Consider the following 23,617-nt stretch of genomic DNA (forward strand, 5'->3'; position numbering starts at 1 on the left):
CCTCTTGAGACAGCAGGGAACGTGTGACTTTTGCAAAGAACACAATTAATTTATTGCCTAAACTAAAAAGCACATCTTTCAGGATTTGTGGGAGGAAAACGGAGCACTCGGAGGAAACCCACGCAGTCACGGGGAGAATGTGCAAACTCTGCACGGTAGCATGGTGGTTAGCATAAATGCTTCACAGCTCCAGGGTCCCAGGTTCGGTTCCCGGCTGGGTCACTGTCTGTGCGGAGTCTGCACGTCCTCCCCGTGTGTGCGTGGTTTTCCTCCGGGCGCTCCGGTTTCCTCCCACAGTCCAAAGATGTGTGGTTTAGGTGGATTGGCCATGCTAAATTGCCCGTAGTGTCCTAAAAAGTAAGGTTAAGGGGGGGTTGTTGGGTTACGGGTATAGGGTGGATATGTGGGTTTGAGTAGGGTGATCATTGCTCGGCACAACATCGAGGGCCGAAGGGCCTGTTCTGTGCTGTACTGTTCTATGTTCTATGTCCCAAGCCAGGAATCGAACCTGGCACCCTGAAGCAACAGTGCTAATCACTGTACTACCGTGCCCCCCACAATGTAAGTGTATAAGTTATGTAAGTGTGGTACTTTGGATTCACGATGAAGGTCCAACACTTCTGAAACAAGTCTGTATATTGACATTCTTTATCATTCTAATCCTGAATTCATGAACCAGATTCTCACGTGGATGGAACCAAATAGATTCACTAACCCAAAGAGGAGGTTTTCAGGCCATTCAATTAAAATTAAAAGCAATACTGCACACCGCACACTTAACCAAGATTTTATTATGCTGCCTCAGTACTCCTAACCTTCTGACTTAAAATGTGTTCCAGAAACAAAAAGCATGACGGTCGATTTATGTTCGGGTCTATATTGCCACCTCGCAATTTTGGGTCCCATTTCAGCATCAGTTGCAGCCATGTCTCCAGTGGTTTTACCATCAGGCTACAGGAGAAAATAAAAACATTGAAAAACAAAAATTAAACTTGCTGCATTTGAGCATAACATGCAGTTACCACAGATCAGTGACATTTTTAACACGCTTTCTCAAATATAAGTTACGAAATTCACCGTAATTCAGTGGAATTATCCGATTGTATAAAAGCCTTGTTTTACACCACACACACAAACCATAAAATATAAAGTCATGTCCCAGGACGCTGTCTGCTGCAAAGCTTCTTCACAAAATCCTACACATAACAGCATAATTATACATGTGCCATCAGTCACCCACCCATTTCATTGGCATTTTATATCTAATGCTGGGCTCTTGAAGAGGTTTAAGTTGATAACCATGGAAATTTGCAGCCCTTCAGCAATTTATAAAAATAACAAACGGCAATACTTGTTGACAGACATACCTGCATGTGGATCTCTGCATTATTTTGGGAGTAGGAAGCACAAAGTCATGGTCTATTTTTTTTTCATTTTGACGATACCTAGTTCAGTTGCTTTAACAAAAGAACATGTATATTTGCACTCCCCAAACCTCAAATGCAATGTATTCAAATTTGACTGTACAAGTGTTATTATTAAATCCATATTTGTTCTTTTTTAAATTCTTATTCCCCCTCATTATCTCTCTGTGGGCAGTATTGGGAATCAATGTCCCTTTTAGAAATTTAAATAGTTAATTTATATGCTTGCCTAAAGACTAAACAAAGAGTTGCCGAATTTACTCCAACAATTACTTAAATGCAGCAAATTGGTTCAGGGCTAGAGGAGCAGGCATCATTGGGAGAGGTTTAGCCCATAGGTCAAGGAGAAGCTGAATGGATGTTCGGAATCTTCACGACAAAACAAATTCATGAGCTCCTCTTACGGTGGAGGCGAGGGTACAGGGGGCATGGACATGTGGTTTACAAAGGCTTTGTGATGCAGCAAAGAAGCGAGGGGTTATCTTTGCATTCAAGGATGATCTTGGAGTAGTGTGCAGTTTTAGCAATTAAGAGCAGGTCTTGATATCTTCCAGCCAGATCTAATGATGGAAAGTGAAAGCAGTTGTTTAAATCTTCAACTCTTTACAGAATTCACAAAAATGTGGGTTAACCAGCGGGAGAGGTAAGGGTCAGAGAGAGAGAGTTTTAATGCGGGTAAGGTGGTATAGAGGTTGTGATTTAGCAGATAACTTGTGGGCCAAAGGTTAGATAGGTGTGACTATGGAAGAAGCAGTTCTAAGTCACTAGAAAAGAGTTTGGAAGAGTTTCTTTTCCCCAGAGGGCAGGAACAGAAAGAAGTAGGGTTGGGAGAGGGAAGAGAATGGTGCAAGGGAGTGGTCAGAAGTTGCTTTATCAGTGATATTTACGATGGGAGAAACAAGGTCTTATCAATTGGTATGATCGAGAGGTGCTGCACATATGGGTAGGCAAATTTATAATGACAGAGAGAGAGAAAGAAAGAGGGAGAGCACTCAGTGAGAAACTTAGCTCGATACATGGGGAGGCGGTACAGAAGAGCATCTCAAGGGAGAGGCTGATGGGACGGAACAAGGCAGGAAGCTAAAGAGGAAGAAACCAGAGAAAGGAAACAAAACAAGGTGGGATTTAGAGATAAGGGTTACACCACCACCACGGCAGTTTGAGTAGAACAAGTGATGGAATAAATAGCCAAGATGGGAGGTTTCATTCAAGGAGAAGTGCCAATCAATGCTCAGTCATGATGCCGTGAAGGCTATAATGTTGATGTGATCATCAACAATAATCGTAATGATGGCCAGGGCCTTACCCTCTGTATCTTCTAACAGCCGATTCAATGGGCATACATTCATACTTGCCGAGTCTAAACACCCTATTAAATTCTCATCAAATGTAGACTACATTTCTGACTCATGTTCAAGTACGCATGGAACTCTTAGTTCCCAACCAGTGCTCTGCCAACACACAATAGCACTACGTGTATCATTGTTATGCGACATTGAACAAAAGATAAAAATTAATTAATAAATGAACAATTCTCAGCTGCGTGTAAGTAACAACTCTGATTTTACAACTAGATGTCAATAGTTTGCTGGAAATCTGGCTTGAAATTTCTGCCTGTTGGGCACATGCTCTGAGTTGGGCCCAGAAGCAAAAGTGAAATGTGTTTCTGGCTGCGATCGGCCCCGGAACATGATTTCACACTTGCTGGTCAATTATGCGCGCGGAGAACCGCTCGGTGTTGCTGAGGGGGGGGCTGGAAGAGAGCAGGTGCCAAAAATAGGAGTGTGTGGGCTGGCACTTCAAATGTGCTCCCTTCCCCCAAGGGGACAGCTGCTGCTGAGTTGTCTCAGGGAGCTGCTAAATTAATCCCGATGAAAAAACACAGCAAACTGGGTCTGGGTAGAACATTCAAACATATGACAAGAGAATTCAGAAAGCCTCAGTCCCCAGACATTTTATGATTTTACTTCAGTGTTGACATTTCATCGCACCCTAGATCGAAGTTTTAGCTAAAATGTGACGGCCGCCTGGCCTATCGGCTTGTCCATCAACCATTAAAGCAGGCCGGCCAGGTAAAATAGCTTTCAATTGGCTCTTTAATGGGCTTAATTGCCCGCTTGACTGTCGGCAGGTGCACTTCTGACCCTTGTGCGCTCACTGATTGAAATATCACACGAGTGCGCAACGGCATCGGGACACGTGCCCAATGTCTCCAAGCAATTGCATGCACTTCCGAGTTAGGCACATGTCTGCCCGAGCAATGGAAATTCTGGCCTCGGTGTTCAAATCTGACAAGAGCTTCACAACTTCCCTTTGATAAAGTGATAAAAGTCCATTCTCCCTCCAATCTAGACAGGTTGAGTCAGATGGGCAGATAAAACTTAACATTGAAAAGTGAGAGGGGATGCACTTCAGGAGGAGTAAAAGGACAAGGGAGTACTAATGAATGGCAGGACACTATGAAGTTCAGAGGAACAGAAGGATCTTGGCGTGCTTGTCCACAGATTCCTGAAAGCAGCAGAAAAGGTGAATACGGTGAGTACAGTGGTTAGCACTGTTGCTTCATAACGCCAGGGCCCCGGGTTCGCTTCCAAGTTTGGGTCACTGTCTGTGCGGAGTCTGCACATTCTCCTCGTGTCTGCGTGGGTTTCCTTCGGGTACTCAGGTTTCCTCCCACAAGTCCCAAAAGACGTGCTTGTTAGATGAATTGGACATTCTGAATTCTCTCTGTGTACCCGAACAGGTGTGGAGACTGGAGGATTTTCACAGTAACTTCATTGAAATGTTAATGTGACACTTGTGACACAAATAAAGATTATTATTTTATACGGTAGTTAAAGTATATGGCACACTTGCTTTCATCTGCCGTGGCACAGATTTTAAGAACAGGAAGGTTATGTTGGAACTGTACAAAACTTTGGTTAGGTCACAGCTGGAGTGCTGTGTTCAGTTCTGGTCACCTCACTATAGGAAGGATGTGATTACACCAGAGGGTGCAGAGCAGATTCACCAGGATGTTGCCTGGGATGGAGCAATTGAGCAATGAAGAGAGGCTGGATAGGCTCAGGTTGTTTTCTTTAGAGCTGAGAAGACCGAGAGGGGACCTGATTGAGGTGTATAAGATTGTGAAGGGCTTGGACAGGGTGGATAGGGAACAGCTGTTCCCCTTAGTTGAAGGGTCAATAATGAGGGGGCATAATTTTAAAATGAGGGGCAGGAGATTCAAAGGAGATTTAAGGAATTTTTTCATTCACCCACAGGATGGTGAGATTCTGGAATACCCTGTCTGGAAGGGTAGTAGAGGTGGGAAACTTCACAACCTTTAAGAAGTACATCATAACATTCAAGGCTATGGGAAAAGTGCTGGAAAGTGGGGTTAGTGTAGATTTAGTGGAGTCGGTGCAGATTCAATTGGTTGAAGGGCCTCTTCTGTACTGTATGACTCTCTTACTAAGTCAAAAGTTTAGGTTACCAGTTAGGTTGTATATACATGTTCAACTGGGACATATCTATTCCAACATTGTGAGCCTTCTCTGCTGATCAGTGGTGGAATTCAGGATTGAGCAATTTACATATCAAAATATTTTGTAGTTTATTCAATTAAGCGAAGAGTAGGCTGGGATCATTAACCAAAATACCCCCATGACGGTAGAAATGGGGATGGGATAACGGATATCTTAGATGTTCCGGTTTCAGAATGTATCATTCTGCTCCTCACTAGCTCATGTGCAGTAAAGGTAAATAGTATCTGCCATACAGACGCTACAATGTTTTGCTTACTGTACACATTTTTATAAAAAGAAACAGAGAAACTACAATCTATGAGAACTAATGCATGCCATTATTTGTCACAGAGATCAGCAAATGTTTATTTTTGAAAACCAAAGCAACAATTTTTCTTTTGTGCTGACTTTGCTTATCTCAGTCAGGGAGGTAGAAGTGTTGAAACCAATCCCAATGTCCCCGAATTGTTCAGAAAAAACGCGAAGAATTCTACTCCTCATCACTTTCATGTTGTTATTGTTGCAAGTGTATCTCAATTTGTGCTGGGCAGGAGAGGGTTAAATTCATCAGCATTGATTCCACAGTCACCATCCAGTCTGACAGAGGATAATAATAATCTTTATTAGTGTCACAAGTAGGCTTACATTAACGTTGCAATGAAGTTACTGTGAAAAGCCCCTAGTCGCCACACTCTGGCGCCTGTTCGGGTACATTGAGGGAGAATTCAGAATGTCCAATTCACCTAACAAGCACATCTTTTGGGACTTGTGGGAGGAAGCTGGAGCACCCGGAGGAAATCCATGCAGACACGAGGAGAACGTGCAGACTTTGCACAGAAAGTGACCCAAGCTAGGAATCGAACCCGGGTCCCTGGCGCTGAGAAGCAACAGTGCTACGTAACTTAGCAAAGTGCTACAGGCTGCTGTTATTGGAGGAACTCTACCCCAGCGCATGTTGTCACATTCAGAAGCAGGGAAATGATATGAAGAAAAGAGGAATTTTAAAAAGGAACAAAACTGCAGCACAGTTGGTTAGGATGATGGAGACTTTTTGATCATTTGACTCAATTCCCCCTGGCAAAACTATCCCACCAACCAACACTCAAATTTCAATGTCTTCCATTTCCCCCAGCTCAACTTCTTTTGCCACTGACCAGCTCAGACACATAACTGGCAAAATAATGACTACTTATTTGAAATCCGAATCGCCCTTCCCCTCCATAGTTCAGTGTCATCTGTGTATTGAATTGCCGTACACTCAGAAGACAGATCCAGACTATTTATGTACAGCAGAAATAGGAGTGGTCCAGTACAGCCCTCCAGGTCACACTTCATATCACTCTGTAATTCCACCTAGATTACGGCCTGTTTCATTATTTTTAGTAAGTTGCCAACCCACATTTATACCTCATTCTGATAACCCACTTAAATTCTTTTGTAAAGGAATCTCTCTCCGTCTTATATTGAGAAATTTGCCAATGGGGCCTCACGGTAGCATGGTGGTTAGCATCAATGCTTCACAGCTCCAGGGTCCCAGGTTCGATTCCTGGCTGGGTCACTGTCTGTGTGGAGTCTGCGCGTCCTCCCCGTGTGTGCGTGGGTTTCCTCCGGGTGCTCCGGTTTCCTCCCACAGTCCAAAGATGTGCGGGTTAGGTGGATTGGCCATGCTAAATTGCCCGTAGTGTAAGGTTAATGGGGGGAATTGTTGGGTTACGGGTATTCGGGTTACGTGGGTTTAAGTAGGGTGATCATTGCTCGGCACAACATTGAGGGCCGAAGGGCCTGTTCTGTGCTGTACTGTTCTATGTTCTATGTTCTAAGTGCTTCCTATATCAATTTTGAAGAATAACTCTCCAAAAAAAATGTAATTAAATTAAGGTTTTTCTTAAATAAACACAGCACATATAGTAGATTGTTCTCGACCAAATGTTGCCATTATAAGAATTTGGTTGAAGAACATTTTTAAAATGCAGCATCTTAAATCTCAGCCTGTGACAAGATGTGCATATGATAAAACGATTGTAACAAGATACAACTTTTATAATGATTAAAGCTCTGATACTTTTTCTACAAAAAACGTCAACACAGATCTACAATAAGTTTCAGAAAAGGAACATGTGAAAATCTCTCAGACAAGATGCAAGAATTCTGAGAAAAATATTACCTGCTAAGGCCATTGGGTTGTGGTAAGTTTGACGAGTATTTTACTTCACCATTCATCTCTTCAACAGCCATAATATCTTGTTGGCCTTTGATTTTAACTTTGCCATGCCTAAAAATAAATGTATTTATACTGTTTGTATCTCCCACAGAAAATAACCTCGGTGTCTTCTGCAAGTACATCAAATGAAAGCCAACAGTAGATTGTGGCCCGACCATTTCATCCTTAAAGAGCATTAGCAGCATCACTGCTGTGGCACATTTTATACAGTTCCCATTTACTTAATATAGACTTAAATAAAAAGGTGAATATTACTAGGAGGGATCAAGGCAAAGTGGGAGGAAGAGTTGCGAGAGGATATGGAGGTGGGGTTCTGGTGTGAGGTGCTCCAGTGGATGAACGCCTCCACCTCGTGTGCGAGATTGGGTCTCGTACAGCTGAAGGTGGTGTATAGAGCGCACCTTACAAGGATGAGGATGAACCGGCTCTTTGAGGGGGGTAGAAGATGTGTGTGAACGTTGCGAGGGAGGCCCAACAAACTACATTCATATGTTTTGGTCCTGTCCAAAGCTGGAGAACTACTGGAAGGAGGTGTTTAGGGTAACCTCTAAAGTGGTGCACGTGAAACTGGACCCGGGGCCCTCGGGAGGCCATATTCGGGGTGACGGACCAGCCGGGGTTGGAAACGGGCGCAGAGGCAGATGTTGTATCCTTCACCTCGTTGATCGCCCGAAGGCAGATCCTGTTGGGATGGAGAGCAGCCTCTCCACCCTGTGCCCTGGCGTGGCGGGGGGACCTGCTGGAATTCTTAACGCTTGAAAAGGTCAAATTTGAACTGAGGGGAAGGGTGGAGGGGTTCTACAATTCATGGGCATTATTCATTATGCACTTTTGAGAATTGGATCAATCAAGCATTAGGGGGGTTGGGGACTGGGAGGGTTGTGGGAAGGGGGACTGTATGTGTTAATGGTGACTATGGGTGATTCCTGATTCCTTTTTGTCATTTGTTTATGTTAACATGCGGGCCATTGTCTGGGGTTTGGTCGGAGGATGGGATCGTTGTTATTGATATTGATAACATTACATTGGTTACTGATTCTTGTTTATTGTTGTGTGTAAATTTGGGAGAAAATGTGAAAAAGGAGAATAAAAAAATATATTTTTTAAAAAGGTGAATATTGTGCATTTCTAATTTTGGAAAAAAAAGTCTCATTTATTTTTAGGTGCAATGTTCGCCTTTCTGTTTTGGTTTATTCATTCATGAAATGTGGACTTCACTGGCAAGTCCAGCATTTATTGCCAATATCAAATTGCCCGCGAGAAGGTGATGATTAGCCATGTTCTTGAACCGATGCAGTCAGTGTTGTCGAAGTACACCCACAGTGCAGATAGCAGGGAGCTCAAGGATTTTGACCCATCAACAATAAAAGATACAGTTCCAAGTCAGACTCTAAACCAAAAGATCCTAAGAACAGCAATTCAAACTAACTCCAAACAAGAAAACGTCCTGAGCTTGTCTTGTTCAAGAGACCCAGCTCCAGATCTCTGGACCTGTATCCACTAAACTGGCAACCACCCAACATCGTTTCTTCGCTTTTGTGCTGGCTGACATTGTACATGGCTCCTTCTGCTCGGTCCTTCCCTTTTGAATTTACTATCACCCTTCCTCTAAAAAAAACCAACCTTGATCCCATTGACCTTGCCAAGGAACACCCCATCTTGTATCTCACTTTCCTCTTCAAACTCCTTAAGTTTGTCATCACCCAAATCCATGTCTGAATCTTTCTAATCGGCTTTCTGTCCCTGACACAGCATCAAAACAGTCTGCTTTTTTTCCATAATCCCTGTATCAATTTATCTGCTGAAGCACTCATCCTTATTCCTTCCAGATTTGAGTACTTCAATATCCGACTAGCCAGCCATTTTCTACCTTTTTGAACTTGAGCTCATCCAAGACTTTGATGCCTGTATCTGAACCCACACCAAGTACTATTCACCCACCGCAGTGTGCTTGCCAGCCTTCACCGCTGACAGATCTGGAGTCATTTTCAAATGTTCATCCTCATGTTCATCCCCTTCCCAAGGCCTCACTCCTCCCCATCTCTGCAATCCCCTCCAGTATTACCACCGTCCAAGAATCTGCATTCCTCTGCTCTGGTGTGAACTACCCACTTTTCACCTGATCACTGGACTGTGCTGACAGCCTTGTAGGCATTCCCTTTTTCACCAGGCTTTTACTCATCTCTATCAATAGCTCCTCCTTTTGTTCAATGTCAACTTTTGTCTAATTATGCTTCTGTGAAATGCCTTGGAATGTTTTTCAATGTCAAAGCCACAACGTAAAGTCGCAATTGTTATTTAAGTGCAAAAATAGGATGTATGGACAGTCTGCTTACCATTGGAAAGGCTGCATATTGTGCAAAAATGGTCGAAATCCTGAGATGCACTCAAAAATTAATGTTCCAAAGCTCCAGTAGTCTACAGTGACTGTGTAGGGCTGAGACTCAAATAGCTCTGGAGCCTAGAAAAAGATCATATTACTCTTTAACCACCAGGTCCATTTGGACAATTTCTCTCAAAAACAAAAGAATGCAAAAATGAATTGACATTGTTCATTGACAAGATATGTTAGCAGAAACACACCAACACAATTCAAAAATTTGGGATGTTAAAGATTATCAATTCCAGTTTAATTCTGATTAAATACAAGACCAAACATTAAAGGGGAGAAATTTATCAGGTAGTGACACTACCATTTAATATTACACATTCTGTCCTTACTATGTTTTCCTGTTCAAATTAAAAATTGAATTTTATTCATGGAAAATGCCGATGTAAACCCGTCGAGGTGTATGTGGCTGCCTGCCTGTGATAGTGCTGCAGCATCTGTGCTTGAGAGAGGGTGTGATCATAAGGTTTGCACAGACAGGTTGTGAAGAAGAACTTGTGAAGAAGAACTAAAGCAAAAAATTAACAGGAAATATTTGAAGACATAACATTATCAATGTTTGAAGCGAATTTAAAGGTTAAAAAAAAAACTGCCATATGTAAAAAGTACTAGTAATGCATCAATTGCTATATCCTTATCGTAGAGTCGTCACAACTCAGAAGGACCATTCCCGTTATCATTCTAGCCCTGAAAGTTTATTTCCATCAAATTCCTTTCTGACACCATAGATTCTACTACCCTTGTAGGCAGCAAATTCTGGGTCATTAGTATTCACTGTGTGAACAAGTTGTTCCTCGTATCCTTACCACCTCTGGTCCAAAACGTTAAAGCCGTGTCTCCTGGTCCTTGCGTGTTGCTCAGTTAATGGGAACAAGTTCAGAATGATTAAAAAGCACATTTCTAATATACAAGGCATCAAAACTTACCAGGTATTGCAATGTCCCGACAAAAGATGTGCAAAGACTTCCTTGGTCCAGGTCCTTTGCATAGCCCAAGTCAATTATTTTGTGTACCAACTGTGATGAACATAAAATGATTTATTTACTCCATTTGTCTTATATTTCTGCAATTAAATAATTCAGATGTCCTTTCAACAAAGCTAAAAATTAAATGCAGTTTTCCAAGTCAGATTTTTAAGCTTGTGCTTTTCATTAATTTGCTGCTTATTATGGATAGCAGACTTTTACATATGAAAATGATTGGTTAATAAATGTCCATTTCTCTTTATTCCCTTTCAATATATCTGCTTTAGTGTAATCCATGAAGCACAGGGGCTTCCTGTTACGTCTGCGATGCTCTGTTGCCACTGCTCCAACACTAATTGATTTCTTGCTCCTGATGATTCTATAATTCAAAGATATCCAGTGTCTCAATGATCAACATCACATTGGCCAGTATGCTGCAAGCATGTCCCAATTACTTGTGTCAACGTCCACCAGATTCAGGTTGCCCTTCTCAATATACCCCTATAATGGTCCCATTTTCCATCCTGCAAATACCTGTCAAGTCTGAAATTGCTCCACTTGGAAATATTATTATCTATCCACGACACATGTTCTGCCCACCATGACACTGTTTCATAATCATTGTCTTTTTGATTTCTCACACTGAGAACTGTCCAATTAGTGCTCTAACAAAGTACTGAAAATGCAAACAAATTAATTACAATTTGAAAAAACTAACAAGGACACTTGAAGACAGAGTGCTGATTTTTTGACCAATTTGAAACTGAGCAACTGTCTGACTCACTCTTATGTGGATATTATATCTGGTTATCTGTATTCAGTGAAACCAAATACCGTAAACTCATGTGAACAAAAATAATTCATCAGCTCTTGACCATTGTTGATAATACATAAAAACTGAGCCCACAGAATGGTCACATGTAATTTACATATACAAATTATATCTTAAACTAGACAAAAGTTAGGGGGAGTATCTTTTTATTCATTACCAATTAAGAATGTTTTTGAGTACACTACACTGGAACCTCCATGGGCCTCACCTTGACCAATGCTACCAAGTTGGTACTTGATCATGGAGATAATTAGGAGGGTGAACAAACTTCACATGCATTCCTGCAGCTCAGAAAACTGATTGCAAGAATGAGAGGCGATGCCATTGCAGGAGATTCTCTGGTGACAACTGGATAAACAAGAGTAGGATCAAGTGAGGGATCAGTTGGGCAATGATACAGTTAAATGTATCAGATGGGATGGTGCACCACATTCAGTCATTTGTGACTTTGACTCGGGATATTTCAGTTCTGAGGCAGGGACGGATACCTGAATAGAGGGGTTCAAACATGGAGTTGTGGGAAGGGGGACACAGATTTGGGAGGTTAATATACGTTCAAGGGCTTGAGAGGAAGGGGAGTGTTAGCTTACAAGGACACAGAATGGTCAGTTTTTTTTTTTAAAAAGAGATGTGATGGAGGCAGATTTGAAAGATTCGGGACAAAGTTTGAGGAGAGGTAACCATAAACTACATATATCAGCTAGCATGGGACACTATTTAAACAAGGAAGTCTGTCTATAATTAATTTCTAAACTTTAATAGAGAAGCTACATTTCAAATTGCCGATAGAACTTCCTTACCTTGCCACTGATGTCCTGCAGTACAATATTCTCTGGTTTGAGATCTCTATGGATAATTCGGTTGTCGTGCAAATACTGGATGCCTGAGCCTGATTTGTAGCAAAGTAAAAATGGTCACAAAAAATAGTTTTAAGTATAAAATCAAGAGTTTTTGTTTTGGTAACATTCATTATTAGAAATTGGCAAGTTCCTTTGTGGGACTGAATAAAGAAGGAAAACATCACTATTTGGGGAGAAGGAGAACAATGCAGACAGGTAATTATTGTGCATTACCAACAAAGAGGTTCTTGAAACACTGGACCAAGAGGAGGAAATAGACTGTCAGAAATATCTTGGACATTTTTTTTTTAATGCACAAGGAGTTGCGAAGCAATGAAGGGGCATTGAAAAGATTCACCCAAGGGACATAAGGCAAGGAAATACAGGAACGTAAAGCAAGAAAATACAAACGCAAGAACTTAGAAATATAAAAGCAGAAAATTTTGAAAAACAAAAGTTGACAATAGTTTTAAATTAACTCCTTATTGTTTATGACTATTAATAAAAACAATTCTTGCCAGGCTGCTACCATGTTGCCATGCCACGAGTTTCACATTTACATATAGTTTCAGATGTACATTGATGAAAATATGGTGCCTTCTGACTATAGGATGCATTGATGCCAAGTACTGTGAAGGAGCAGAAGGCAGTCTCACATGGCCTCAACTTTGTTTTCAAAAAAACTACTCAGCTCTTCTCCAGAACTTACTTTGGATTTTCTTAGAATTAAGAGGCAGCCTGGCTCTTCTGCCCATTTTCATTATTAAAAATTAATGCCGCACAGTACACAGGCAAGCATGTGTGTTCAAAGCTCTGCAGTCAACATCAGGGCAACTATAATGGAGGGACAGCCAACACTGGTAACTTGAATTTACCAGCTACATTTCAAACTTAATTAATTGCTGTCTGATTCGCCTTTCTGTGGCCCCAATAGGTTTTCAGAGATGTGTCCAAATTAAATCATCTACAAATGCTTATATTCCTTGCTCAGGAAAACAGAAGTAGTTCACCTCTGCTCATCATCAAATCAAACTCAAACAGAGAATTCCTTTATTGAATGCTACACCTACAGCAACAAGTTCAACACCTCCACGTCACAGTGTGCTGGTGAATCAATAGGCTACACCCCAGAATGAGAGCTTCTGTAGGGGTACAATAAGTTCAAAAGGAGTTATTTTAATCTTTGGAAGTGTGCAAATACATTCTACTGTAACCTGGAATGTTACACCAGACCATCCATGGCGTTAATAACAATAAATTAAATTAGGAAAGTGTGATGGAGAAATCACGCTCAGATATGTGACACAAGAATGTTAATATGACAGAAACAGATGTTAAAAATAAAAATCACATACCAACATCCTGTAGTAAGCTAAGTACTTGGCTTTCTTTAAGTCCACAGCAATTTTCAGGCTTGTTTAATACCTTGAAACAAAGAACATAAATCAGCAAAGAACTGTCAGGGAAAATAAATTAAAAACAAAGAGTGTTGAACATTTATCCTGCAGGAGTATGAAATAATGCAGTGTGAACCAACTTCCAAATATATTGCTAATAAAAATATTAACCTAAACAAAGGATTTTAGAATATAAAGCTAATATATTAGGAAAGATAAATCAATAAGAATAGGAGCAGTCAAAATTATTTCATACCGGTGGTGTTTGAGACGGGTAGAATAGTTTCGGATGTGGGAGGTCGGTACATTATGGTCAGTGGGAAACTGGAGGGGGTGCAGGTGGTATTAGTAAATGTGTATGCGCCAAATTGTGATGATGTGGAGTTTATAAAGAGGATGCTGGGGAAGATACCGGACCTGGACTCGCACAGGTTGGGCATGGGAGGGGACTTCAACACAGTTATTGACCCTGGCTTGGACAGGTCAAGCTTGGAAACGGGCAGGGTGCCAGCAATGGCAAAGGAACTAAAAAGGTTCATGGAGCTGATGGGGGTCCATGGAGGTTTGGGCAGCCGAGGGTGAAGGAGTTCTCCTTCTACTCACATGTGCATAAAGTATACTCCCGGATTTATTTCTTTATTTTGAGCAGGGCCTTACTGGCAGGGGTGGTGGACACGGGGTACTCGATGATCACAATCTCAGACCATGCTCCGCACTGGGTTGACCTGCAAGTTAGTAAAGACAGTAATCAGCGTCCGCACTAGAGGTTAGATGTGGGACTTTTGGCTGACGAAGGGGTGTGCGAGCAGCTGAGGAAATGTATTCAGAACTACTTGCAGGTCAACGTCACGGGGGAAATTTCAGCAGCAATGGTCTGGGGAGCAATGAAGGCGGTGGTCAGAGGGAAGCTGATCTCGATATGGGCCCATAGGGAGAAGGTGGACAGGGCAGAGAAGGACCAACTGGCTAAGGAGATACTACAGAGCGATAGGAGGTATGAGAAGACCCCAGAGGCAGGGCTTTTAAGGGAACGGCGGAGGCTACAGGCTGAGTTCGGCTTGTTAACCACAGGGAGGGCGGTAGAGCAGCTGAGAAAGGCGAGGGGGGTGATCTACGAGTATGGAGAGAAGGCCAGCAGAATGCATGCACAGCAGCTTAGTAAGAGGGGGGGGCAGCCAGGGAGATAGGGAAAGTAATTGACGGAGATGGGAACCTGGTTAGAGATTCAGCAGGGGTGAATAAGGCATTTAGGGATTTCTACAGTAGGCTGTATAGGTCGGAACTCCCTACGGGGCCGGAGGGGATGAGGCATTTCTTGGGGGGGCCGAATTTCCCAAAAGTGGACGGGGAGCTGGTAGAAGGGCTGTGGGCCGCGATCGGGTTGGAAGAGATAGTGGGGGGTCTGAAGGCCATGCAGGCAGGTAAAGCCCCGGAGCCGGACGGGTACCCAGTGGAGTTCTATAAAAAGTTCTCTTGGATATTGGGGCCGGTGTTGATGAGGATGTTCAATGAGGAAAGGAAAAGAGAGGTGCTGCCCCCAGCGATGTCACAGGCCACGATTTTGCTGATTCTGAAGAGGGGCAAGAACCCGGAGCTGTGTGGGTCCTGCAGGCCGAAATCCCTCTTGAATGTGGACGCCAAACTGCTGGCCAAAATATTGTCCTCCAGGATTGAGGATTGTGTTCCAGTCGTTATTGGGGAGGACCAGACGGGGTTTGTGAAGGGTAGGCAGTTGGTGACCAACGTAACAAGGCTGTTAAATGTGATCATGATGTCTCCGGAGGTAGGGGGGGTGGAGGTAGTAATCACAATGGATGCAGAAAAGGCTTTTGATCGGGGAGGTATCAGGACGGTTCTGATTTGGGCGGGGCTTTATTGACTGGGTCAGGTTGCTCTATCAGTTTCCTGTGGCAAGTGTACGGACGAACAGGACGACATCGGACTATTTTAGACGGGGGACGAGACAGGGATGCATCCTCTCCCCACGGTTGTTCGCGCTAGCTATAGAGCTGTTGGCAATTGCTCTTGGGGGGGGGGGTTTATAAGCTAAGTATGGGGAAAAGTGAGCTGCTTGCGATCCAGGCGAGGCAATTGGGGGAGCTGCCGTTTAGATTAGTAGGGGGAAGCTTTAGGTACCTAGGCATTCAAGTGGCGCAGGAATGGGACCGGCTGCATAAATTAAATCTGACCCGGCTATTAGACCAAATGAAGGACGATTTTCGGAGATGGGACGCACTCCCGTTGTCATTAGCTGGAGGGTGTAGACGGCGAAGATGACGGTTCTCCTGAGATTCCTGTTTGTGTTTCAATGTCTCCCCACCGTTATTCCGCGGTCCTTTTTTAAACAGGTCAACAAAGTGATATCTGGCTTTGTTTGGGCGGGCAAGACCCTGCAGGTAAGGAAGGTAATGCTTGAGCGAAGTCGGGGTGAGAGCGGGTTGGCGCTGCCAAATTTTAATTACTATTACTGGGCGGCGAAGATAGCCATGATCAGGAAGTGGGTGGTGGGGGAGGGGTCGGTACGGGAGCGTATGGAGACGGCTTCATGCAAGAGCACCAGTTTGGGGGTGTTGGCAACTGCGCCTCTGCCGTTCCCGCCGGCAAGGTACTCCACCAACCCCGTGGTGGTGGCGGCCCTGAGAGTCTGGGGGCAATGGAGGAGACGTGGGAGCAGAGGGAGCATCGATCTGGTCCCCAATCTGTAATAATCACCGGTTTGCCCCGGGAAGTTTGGATGGGAGGTTCAGGATATGGCGGAGAGCAGGGATTGAGAGGATGGGGGATATGTTTATCGAGGGAAGCTTTCCGAGTATGAGGCCACTGGAGGAGAAGTTTGGGTTGGCGAGGGGAAACAAATTCAGGTATCTGCAGGTGCGGGACTTCCTACATAAACAGGTGTCAACCTTCTCGCTCGTACCGCTAAGGGGGATTCAGGACAGGGTAGTTTCCAGAAGGGTGGGTAGGAGAAGGGAGCATCTCGGACATTTACAAGGAACGTATGGGGTCAGAGGAGATGCAGACCGAGGAGCAAGTGGGAGGAGGAGCTGGGAGGAGAGATAGAGGATGGTCTATGGGCAGACACGTTGAGTAGAGTCAACGCGTCCACAACATGTGCCAGGCTCAGCCTGATACAATTCAAGGTCATTCATCAGGCTCACATGACAGTGGCCCAGATGAGCAGATTCTTTGGGGTGGAAGACAGGTGGGTAAAATGTGGAGGGCCAGAGAACCACGTCCACATGTTCTGGACATGTCCGAAGCTTAGGGGATTCTGGCAGGGGTTTGCAGATGTCATGTCCACGGTGTTAAAAACAAGGGTGGCAATGAGTCCAGAGGTGACGTTTTCCGGGGTGTCGGAAGACCCGGGAATCCAGGAGGAGAAAGAGGCAGACGTTCTGGCCTTTGCTTCCCTGGTAGCCCGGAGACAGATACTATTAGCTTGGAGGGACTCAAAGCCCCCGAAGTCGGAGACCTGGCTATCAGACATGGCTAGCTTTCTCTGTTTGGAGAAAATCAAGTTTGCTTTGAGAGCGTTAGGGTTCGCCCAGAGGTGGCAACCGTTCGTCGATTTTTAAAACTATAGGTTAGTAGAGCAAGGCCAAAGGGAGCTGTAACTGGACAAGAAACAAAATGTATTTGAAGGTGTGCGAAAGGCAGGATCACAAACAGCTGCCGCCCAGAAGCAAATAAAGAGAAACAAGAGAGAAAACAATTCAACAGAGAGAAAGGAAATAGAATGGGGACAATCTAAAATTGTCAAACTCAGGTTTGAGTCTAAAAGGCTGTTAACTGCCCAGTTGCACAACAAGATGCTGTCTTTGAGCTTACATTGAGCTTCTTTGGAATACTCCACGAGGTCATGGTCAGGAAGGTCAGAAATTGAATTAGGTGGAGAATTAAAATAAGAGGCAACTGGAAATTCGGGGTGTCACATTCATAGACTGCGTTTGGTCTTCCCAATGTAGGGGCAGCACGGTAGTACAGTGGTTAGCACTGTTGCTTCACAGCTCCAGGGTACCAGGTTCGATTCTCGGCTTGGGTCACTGTCTATGCGGAATCTGCACGTTCTCCCCGTGTCTGCGTGGGTTTCCTCCGGTTGCTCCGGTTTCCTCCCACAGTCCAAAGATATGCAGGTTAGGTGGATTGGCCATGATCAATTGCTCTTAGTGACCAAAAAAAGTTGGGTGGGATTACTCGGTTACAGGGATAGGTTGGAAGTGTGGGCTTAAGTGGGGTGCTCTTTCCAAGGGCCTTTTGCAGACTTGATGGGCCAAATGGCCTCTTTCTGCACTGTAAATTCTATGATTCTATGAATCTATGAGGAGACATCTTGAGCAGTGAATACAGTATGCTAAATTGAAAAACGTACAAGTGAATCACTGCTTTAGATGGGAGGAGCGTTTGGAGCTTAGCACAGTAATAAGGGAGGTGGTAAAAAGGGCAGATGCTCCATTTCTTGCACTTGATTGGAAAGATGATGTGAGAAGGGGTGGGGAGATGTGTTGGGCCATTGAGGAATGGACCAGATTAGAATATTCCCATCACTTCAGAATGCTGCAAGGGGAGGAAAATGGAAAATGTATTTGGTGCCAGTATCACGCTGGACATGTTATAAATGGCAAAGGATTAGCCAATGAATGTGGTCATTGGTGGGGTGAAAGATGAGGATAAGGGGGGCCCTATTGTGGTGCTGTGTGAAAGGAGAAAGGAGAAAGGATGACACTTTAAGCACTTGTAATGGAACGGTCATGGTCAAGGGCCCAATAAACCATTGGGAGTGGGGGCCATGCCAAACCACATTTGAGGAAAAAGAAAGACATAACAGAAGCACCAGTATGAATATTTCAAGTCTTTATTGTATTTTGTTTGTATAATCTGCAATAGTGTTCTCTGAGCCTGTCACTCTCAGTCCATGCTTCAAATTTCCAAAAATGGTTGCAAAGAGCACTTTGTATTTTGCTGAATTTGATAGTAACATATTTAGAGTCCCATAAGTTGAACAGAAGGAAGTTCCCACCATTCTCATTATAAAAGGTGAACCTTCATGGAGTAGAAAAGTGTTGTGAAGAAATGAAGCAGAATGGTAGATTTTAAGGTCAAGAACCAACATCAGATAATCACCAAGATAAATTTTCTTTTAAAACACCCTGTCCAGCAACATGTAAATATGTATAACGATCCTTGTGTGTCTGTATTGTTTTTGTTCTCTTCTTCTTTGGCTTATCTCTCACTTGTAAGTTTTACACTTCTAACTTTTCTTTGTTTGCTTTGACCAACACCGTGCTTGGTGATAAATTTCAACATAAAAATGTGAAAACCAATAACAATTTTTTTTAAAAAAACATGTCAGGGTTTTTTAAATGCATAATATAATACCATTAAACATTGGCAGTAACTCCATAAGCTCTGATTATAGTTCAACATTCCACTCACTCAGATCCCAACACAAACGTAAAAAATTACCTTCCGCAAGTCACCTCCCGTACAGTATTCCATCACAAGAAGAGGGACATCATTGAATGCAATATCCTGCATTTCTTCTGGAACTTCACATGCTGTTACAACATTTGGGTTGTTTAACCTTGTTTTGAAAAGGAGGGAAGAAACGTAGATGACTCTCATGTTAATCCACTGAGCGCACAAGTGAAGGGAGACATCGATATCTAAACTTGAAAATACATTTAATAATCTAATCACATATCAACATACAAGAGCACTTACTGGAAACTCTAATTTATCAAACTTGTGACTTGACAATAAGAGAAAAAATGGTAAATTAGTACCATCTTGTATCTATAAAAGAGAGAGACCATATCTGCCACCCACCTTGATTTTTTTTTTAAATCAACAAAATTCACAGCTTTTATGGAACATTCCTGCATTAAGACCAGCAGAAACTTGGTGTACAGCCGTGTATTTGACCATGGTCTGGCTAGGTCAAGACATAGTATTACCCATCACTTTCCAGAGGACCTTGTGTGGAGTGAGCATCACCCTGCCAAACAGGGGAGGGGGGGGCGGGGTTACACATTTAATCTTCTGTTTTACTTCTCCTCCATCCTGATGCAGACATCCCATACCAGTGTTCTATGACAGGTGCCCGAGATGCAGCACCAACGGAAAAGATGTCAATCGTCATTATAATAATGCAACCTCCCCGATCCTGCATACTCCAGCATGGTCAGAGTCATAGCTCTTCCCACCAGTTAAACTGGGATTAAAGGCCAATAGATCTTTAATACTATATAGCAGCTCTCATGTGCCTTCCTTGGCTCAATGGTAACGCTCAATTCTTGAGTCGGATGATTTCACCATCTAAGCTGACACTTTAGTGCCATAGTAAAAGAATGTTGCACTGTTGGAGGTACCATGTCTTGGATAAGCCATTTAACCTGCCCTTCCACATGAATGTCAAAGATCCTGTGGCTCAGTTGGCTGAACCATAAGAAATAGGAATAGGAGATGGTCATTCAGCCCTTGGAGCCTCCTGACACATAGATCATGGCTGATTGAGCACTCACCAAGTCCACTTTACTACCTTCTCTCTATAAACCTCAAAGCCCCTCCTGATTAAAAATGTATCGATCTCAGCCTTTAAAATGTTCAAGGACCCCGCATCCACAGCATCCTGGGGCAAAGAATTCCAAAGATTCACCACTCTTTGAGAGAAGAAATCTTTCCTCAAATCCATCTTAAATGAACACCCCTTTATTCTGTGACTTTGCTCTCTGATCCTACACTCTCCACGAGTGGAAATATCTTCCCAACATTTAATCTGTCTAACGCCCGAAGAATCTTGAATGTTTCAATCATATTACCTCTCATTATTCTGAACTCCAAGGAATACAGACCCAACCTGTTCAATCTTTCCTGATATGGTAGTCTCGCCATACCCGGGCTTTCGTGACTTTACCTTACTTATTATATAAGCTGCATATTTTTCCTTCATACACAAACAGCTTTTTGTCAGAAACATTTTCCAAGGTGACCAACAATACCTAAACCATTTTTGGAAAAATCTGAATACAGTGTTCATGTAATCTCTTTCAAATCTATAAAGAATACTTACTTTTTCATAATTTGAATCTCATGGCACCATCTCTCTTTGTTTCTTGCACTCAACTCCAGACGACAGGCTTTCACTGCTATCCTTTCTCCAATGTGCTAGAAGAGAGGTTTGGAATTATAGGTTTACTTGGAAGTTTACTTGGAAGTTTAAAAAAAATCTTTATGTAAAGTCATAACTGTTTGCAACAGAACATAATATTTGTATTATGCAGTCTTGTTAGTTTAATTCAGTCACTTCGGATGAAAGATCATTTGATCTGAAACATTGGTCCTGAAACCAGGAAGAAGGTAAGTTTGTAAGTGTGTAGAACTGCAGGGTTGGGTAGTCAGTTGGGGGGGGGGGAAGAGAGAGAGAGAGAGAGAGAGAGAGAGAGAGAGAGAGAGAGAGAGAGAGGGAGATCAGTCAGATAGTTACCCAATTGTAACTTTTCCTGGGTAACTATCATTGCAAGACAATCGGATCGATCTGCAGTTTGCAATTCAATGATTCCAATTGCAGAGCAATTGCCCAACATAAGTTTGAACTTCCTGGGCAATTGCCGTGCAATCCTTGGCTGGGGAATTTCCAAAGCGTGGAGGGTTCCCCAGCGCGGATATTGCAGGCCATTAATTCTGTTCCTCTATAAATGTTGCCAGACCTGGCAATTATTTCCAGCATCTTCTCTTTTTATTTCAGTTAGTCTTTCGATTATTTTTTTATCTGAATCCCTGATTTGCAAACTACTTCTCCTGAAATTAGATAAACATCTGACTGACAATCTTTACAGCAGAGAGGACAAATAGGCACACTATTATTTAAAGAGGAAACTTTACAAGCTGAAATACAGCCAGGACATAACTCACTACTTCAAAGGGATAATTTATGATCTGGTCCAAATCTTCCTTAGCTCTCAGCAATCACTAGGGTCAAACTTAAGCTATCTGACCATCTTACTGAAACATGTTATGGCAACATCTTCGTAAAAAAGCATTAAATGGAAGTCAGGATCTTGAAGCGTGCAACAACTTGAATTTATATAGTGCCTTTAAAAGTAGTAAAATATTCCTGGTCACTTCACTGGAGCAGTGGCTGCAGAAATTTATCATTCAATCAAATAAAGAGATATTAACAGGGGACCAAAAGTTTGGTTAAAGTAAGTTTTAGAGAGTATATTAGAAGAAAGGGAGGCAGAGAAGTTTAAGGAGGGAATTTCAAAGCTTAGGGGTCATGCATGTCCCTTCCTTCATTCCTTTTAACTATTTTCTTTCTTTCGCATTCTCCTCTTTTCCATAAAACTGCATATTACAATCCAGGATAGTTGCATGCTGAGTAAGGAATAGGATGAATATAAATCTAGCCTCTAGTATGTACCCAAACAAATTACCTAGACAGAAATGTAATGACAGAGAGAAGAAACTTATCAAGCCATTGGTCTTAATTGGATCCCTATCATCGTCTTAGAGTCGATTATCATCAAACCTAAGTTTCCTAAATTGCCCCTTAATTGGAATTTTTTTTTTAAAAACCTGTTTCCAATATAGTTGCCATAGACCACAGATGCCTACACAGTACACATATAAATAATGCAGGTTAGACAGCTGGACTCAGTTAGTTATAGCATTACGGTCAGCATAACAAAGCTAAAAGAGCCCAGTCTCTTCCCCCAATGTTCAAATGATTCAATGAATTCCTGACCACAGGCACTTTATTGTTCCCGTGGAAATCAAATTATCCCCAGGTCACCCTTTCTTAGCAGCTGTTCAGAATTTCTTTTTTAATTCGTTCAGGAGATATGGGTGTTGCTGGCTAGGCCAGCATTTGCTGCCAATCGCCAACCCTGTGTTGTGCTGCCTTCTTGAACCATTGGAATCCACGTGTTGTAGGGACACCCAAAGTGCTGCTAGGAAGGGAGTTCCAGGGCTTTGACCCAGCGACAGTGAATGCGTGGTGGATGGGGAAGCAAGCTATCCACCCACACAGTTGTCGTGTATGACGCAGAGAGATTTATATAGCAACTGCTTCCCGGGTATAACCACAGTGTTATGACCCAAATTCCAAGGCTTCCTGTTACGCAGATTACTAGTTAGAAGGTAATTGTGGGCGGCATGGTAGCACAGTGGTTAGTACTGTTGCTTCACAGTTCCAGGGTCCCAGGTTCGATTCCCGGCTTGGGTCACTGTGGAGTCTGCAAGTTCTCCCCGTGTCTGCGTGGGTTTCCTCCGGGTGCTCCGGTTTCCTCCCACAATTCTCGAAAGACGCGCTGTTAGGTCATTTGGGCATTTCTTCCTCCATGTACCCGAACAGGCGCCGGATCGTGGCAACTTGGGGTTTTTCCACAGTAACTTCATTGCAGTGTTAATGTAAGCCTACTTTCAATAATAAAGATTATTATTATTGATCTCAGTTGATTTATATATTTCACAGAAGCCAAACATCCCAACCAAATGCACATGAAAATCAAGGGATATTCAACTTACTGAAGTTATTGAATAATAAGCCACAACTATAGCGGCTAAGGAGATATTGGGTCCTCTCTTCCGCCCCCTGCGACACTGAGGAGCATCGATGAGCAGTGATCCTCAGTGCAGGAAGAGATCGGGACATTTTTAAATGGCGATCTAATCTCCTGACCCCCCACCTCGACCCCCACACCCCGCCCCCATGTCACCTACAAGTGGGTTCCTTGAGGCCCCATCCCCCCACCCCAACTCACACAGGCAGCGTACTGCTGGGCCCGATCCCCATTGAGAGCAAAATGCCTATCTAGCACCGCCAGCCTTGCAATGCCCCTGCCAGCCTGAAAGTTCCACCTGGGCACCATGGCAGTGCTAGGCTGGCACCTGGGTAGCACTGCCAGGATGCCATTCCAGCAGTGCCAAGGTTACCAGGTGGCACCAGTGCCCGGAGGCCACCAATCGCCTGGGAGACGCCCCCCCCCAAATGCTGTTCCGCCTGACCCAGTTTGTGGGGACTAGTGCCAAATGCTGTCCAGCTGGGGT

The 23,617-nt window shown here is 43.3% G+C and overlaps 1 protein-coding gene across 1 annotated transcript in view; it reads right to left on the reverse strand.

Moving 5' to 3' along the window:
• The window catches only part of chuk (component of inhibitor of nuclear factor kappa B kinase complex), a 93,692-nt gene that overhangs the window by 39,499 nt on the left and 30,576 nt on the right, over positions 1–23,617 (reverse strand). Inside the window, exons 3-10 of the mRNA XM_038782730.1 lie at positions 20,640–20,734; positions 19,034–19,151; positions 13,529–13,598; positions 12,135–12,223; positions 10,464–10,553; positions 9,485–9,609; positions 7,092–7,199; positions 816–951 (exon numbers count right to left, since the gene is read on the reverse strand). Of these exons, the coding sequence (XP_038638658.1) occupies positions 816–951; positions 7,092–7,199; positions 9,485–9,609; positions 10,464–10,553; positions 12,135–12,223; positions 13,529–13,598; positions 19,034–19,151; positions 20,640–20,734 (831 nt within the window). The remainder of the gene's footprint in view (positions 1–815; positions 952–7,091; positions 7,200–9,484; positions 9,610–10,463; positions 10,554–12,134; positions 12,224–13,528; positions 13,599–19,033; positions 19,152–20,639; positions 20,735–23,617) is intronic.

This window comes from Scyliorhinus canicula, chromosome 22 (assembly GCF_902713615.1).
Source record: "Scyliorhinus canicula chromosome 22, sScyCan1.1, whole genome shotgun sequence".
NCBI classification, from domain to species: Eukaryota; Metazoa; Chordata; class Chondrichthyes; order Carcharhiniformes; family Scyliorhinidae; genus Scyliorhinus; species Scyliorhinus canicula.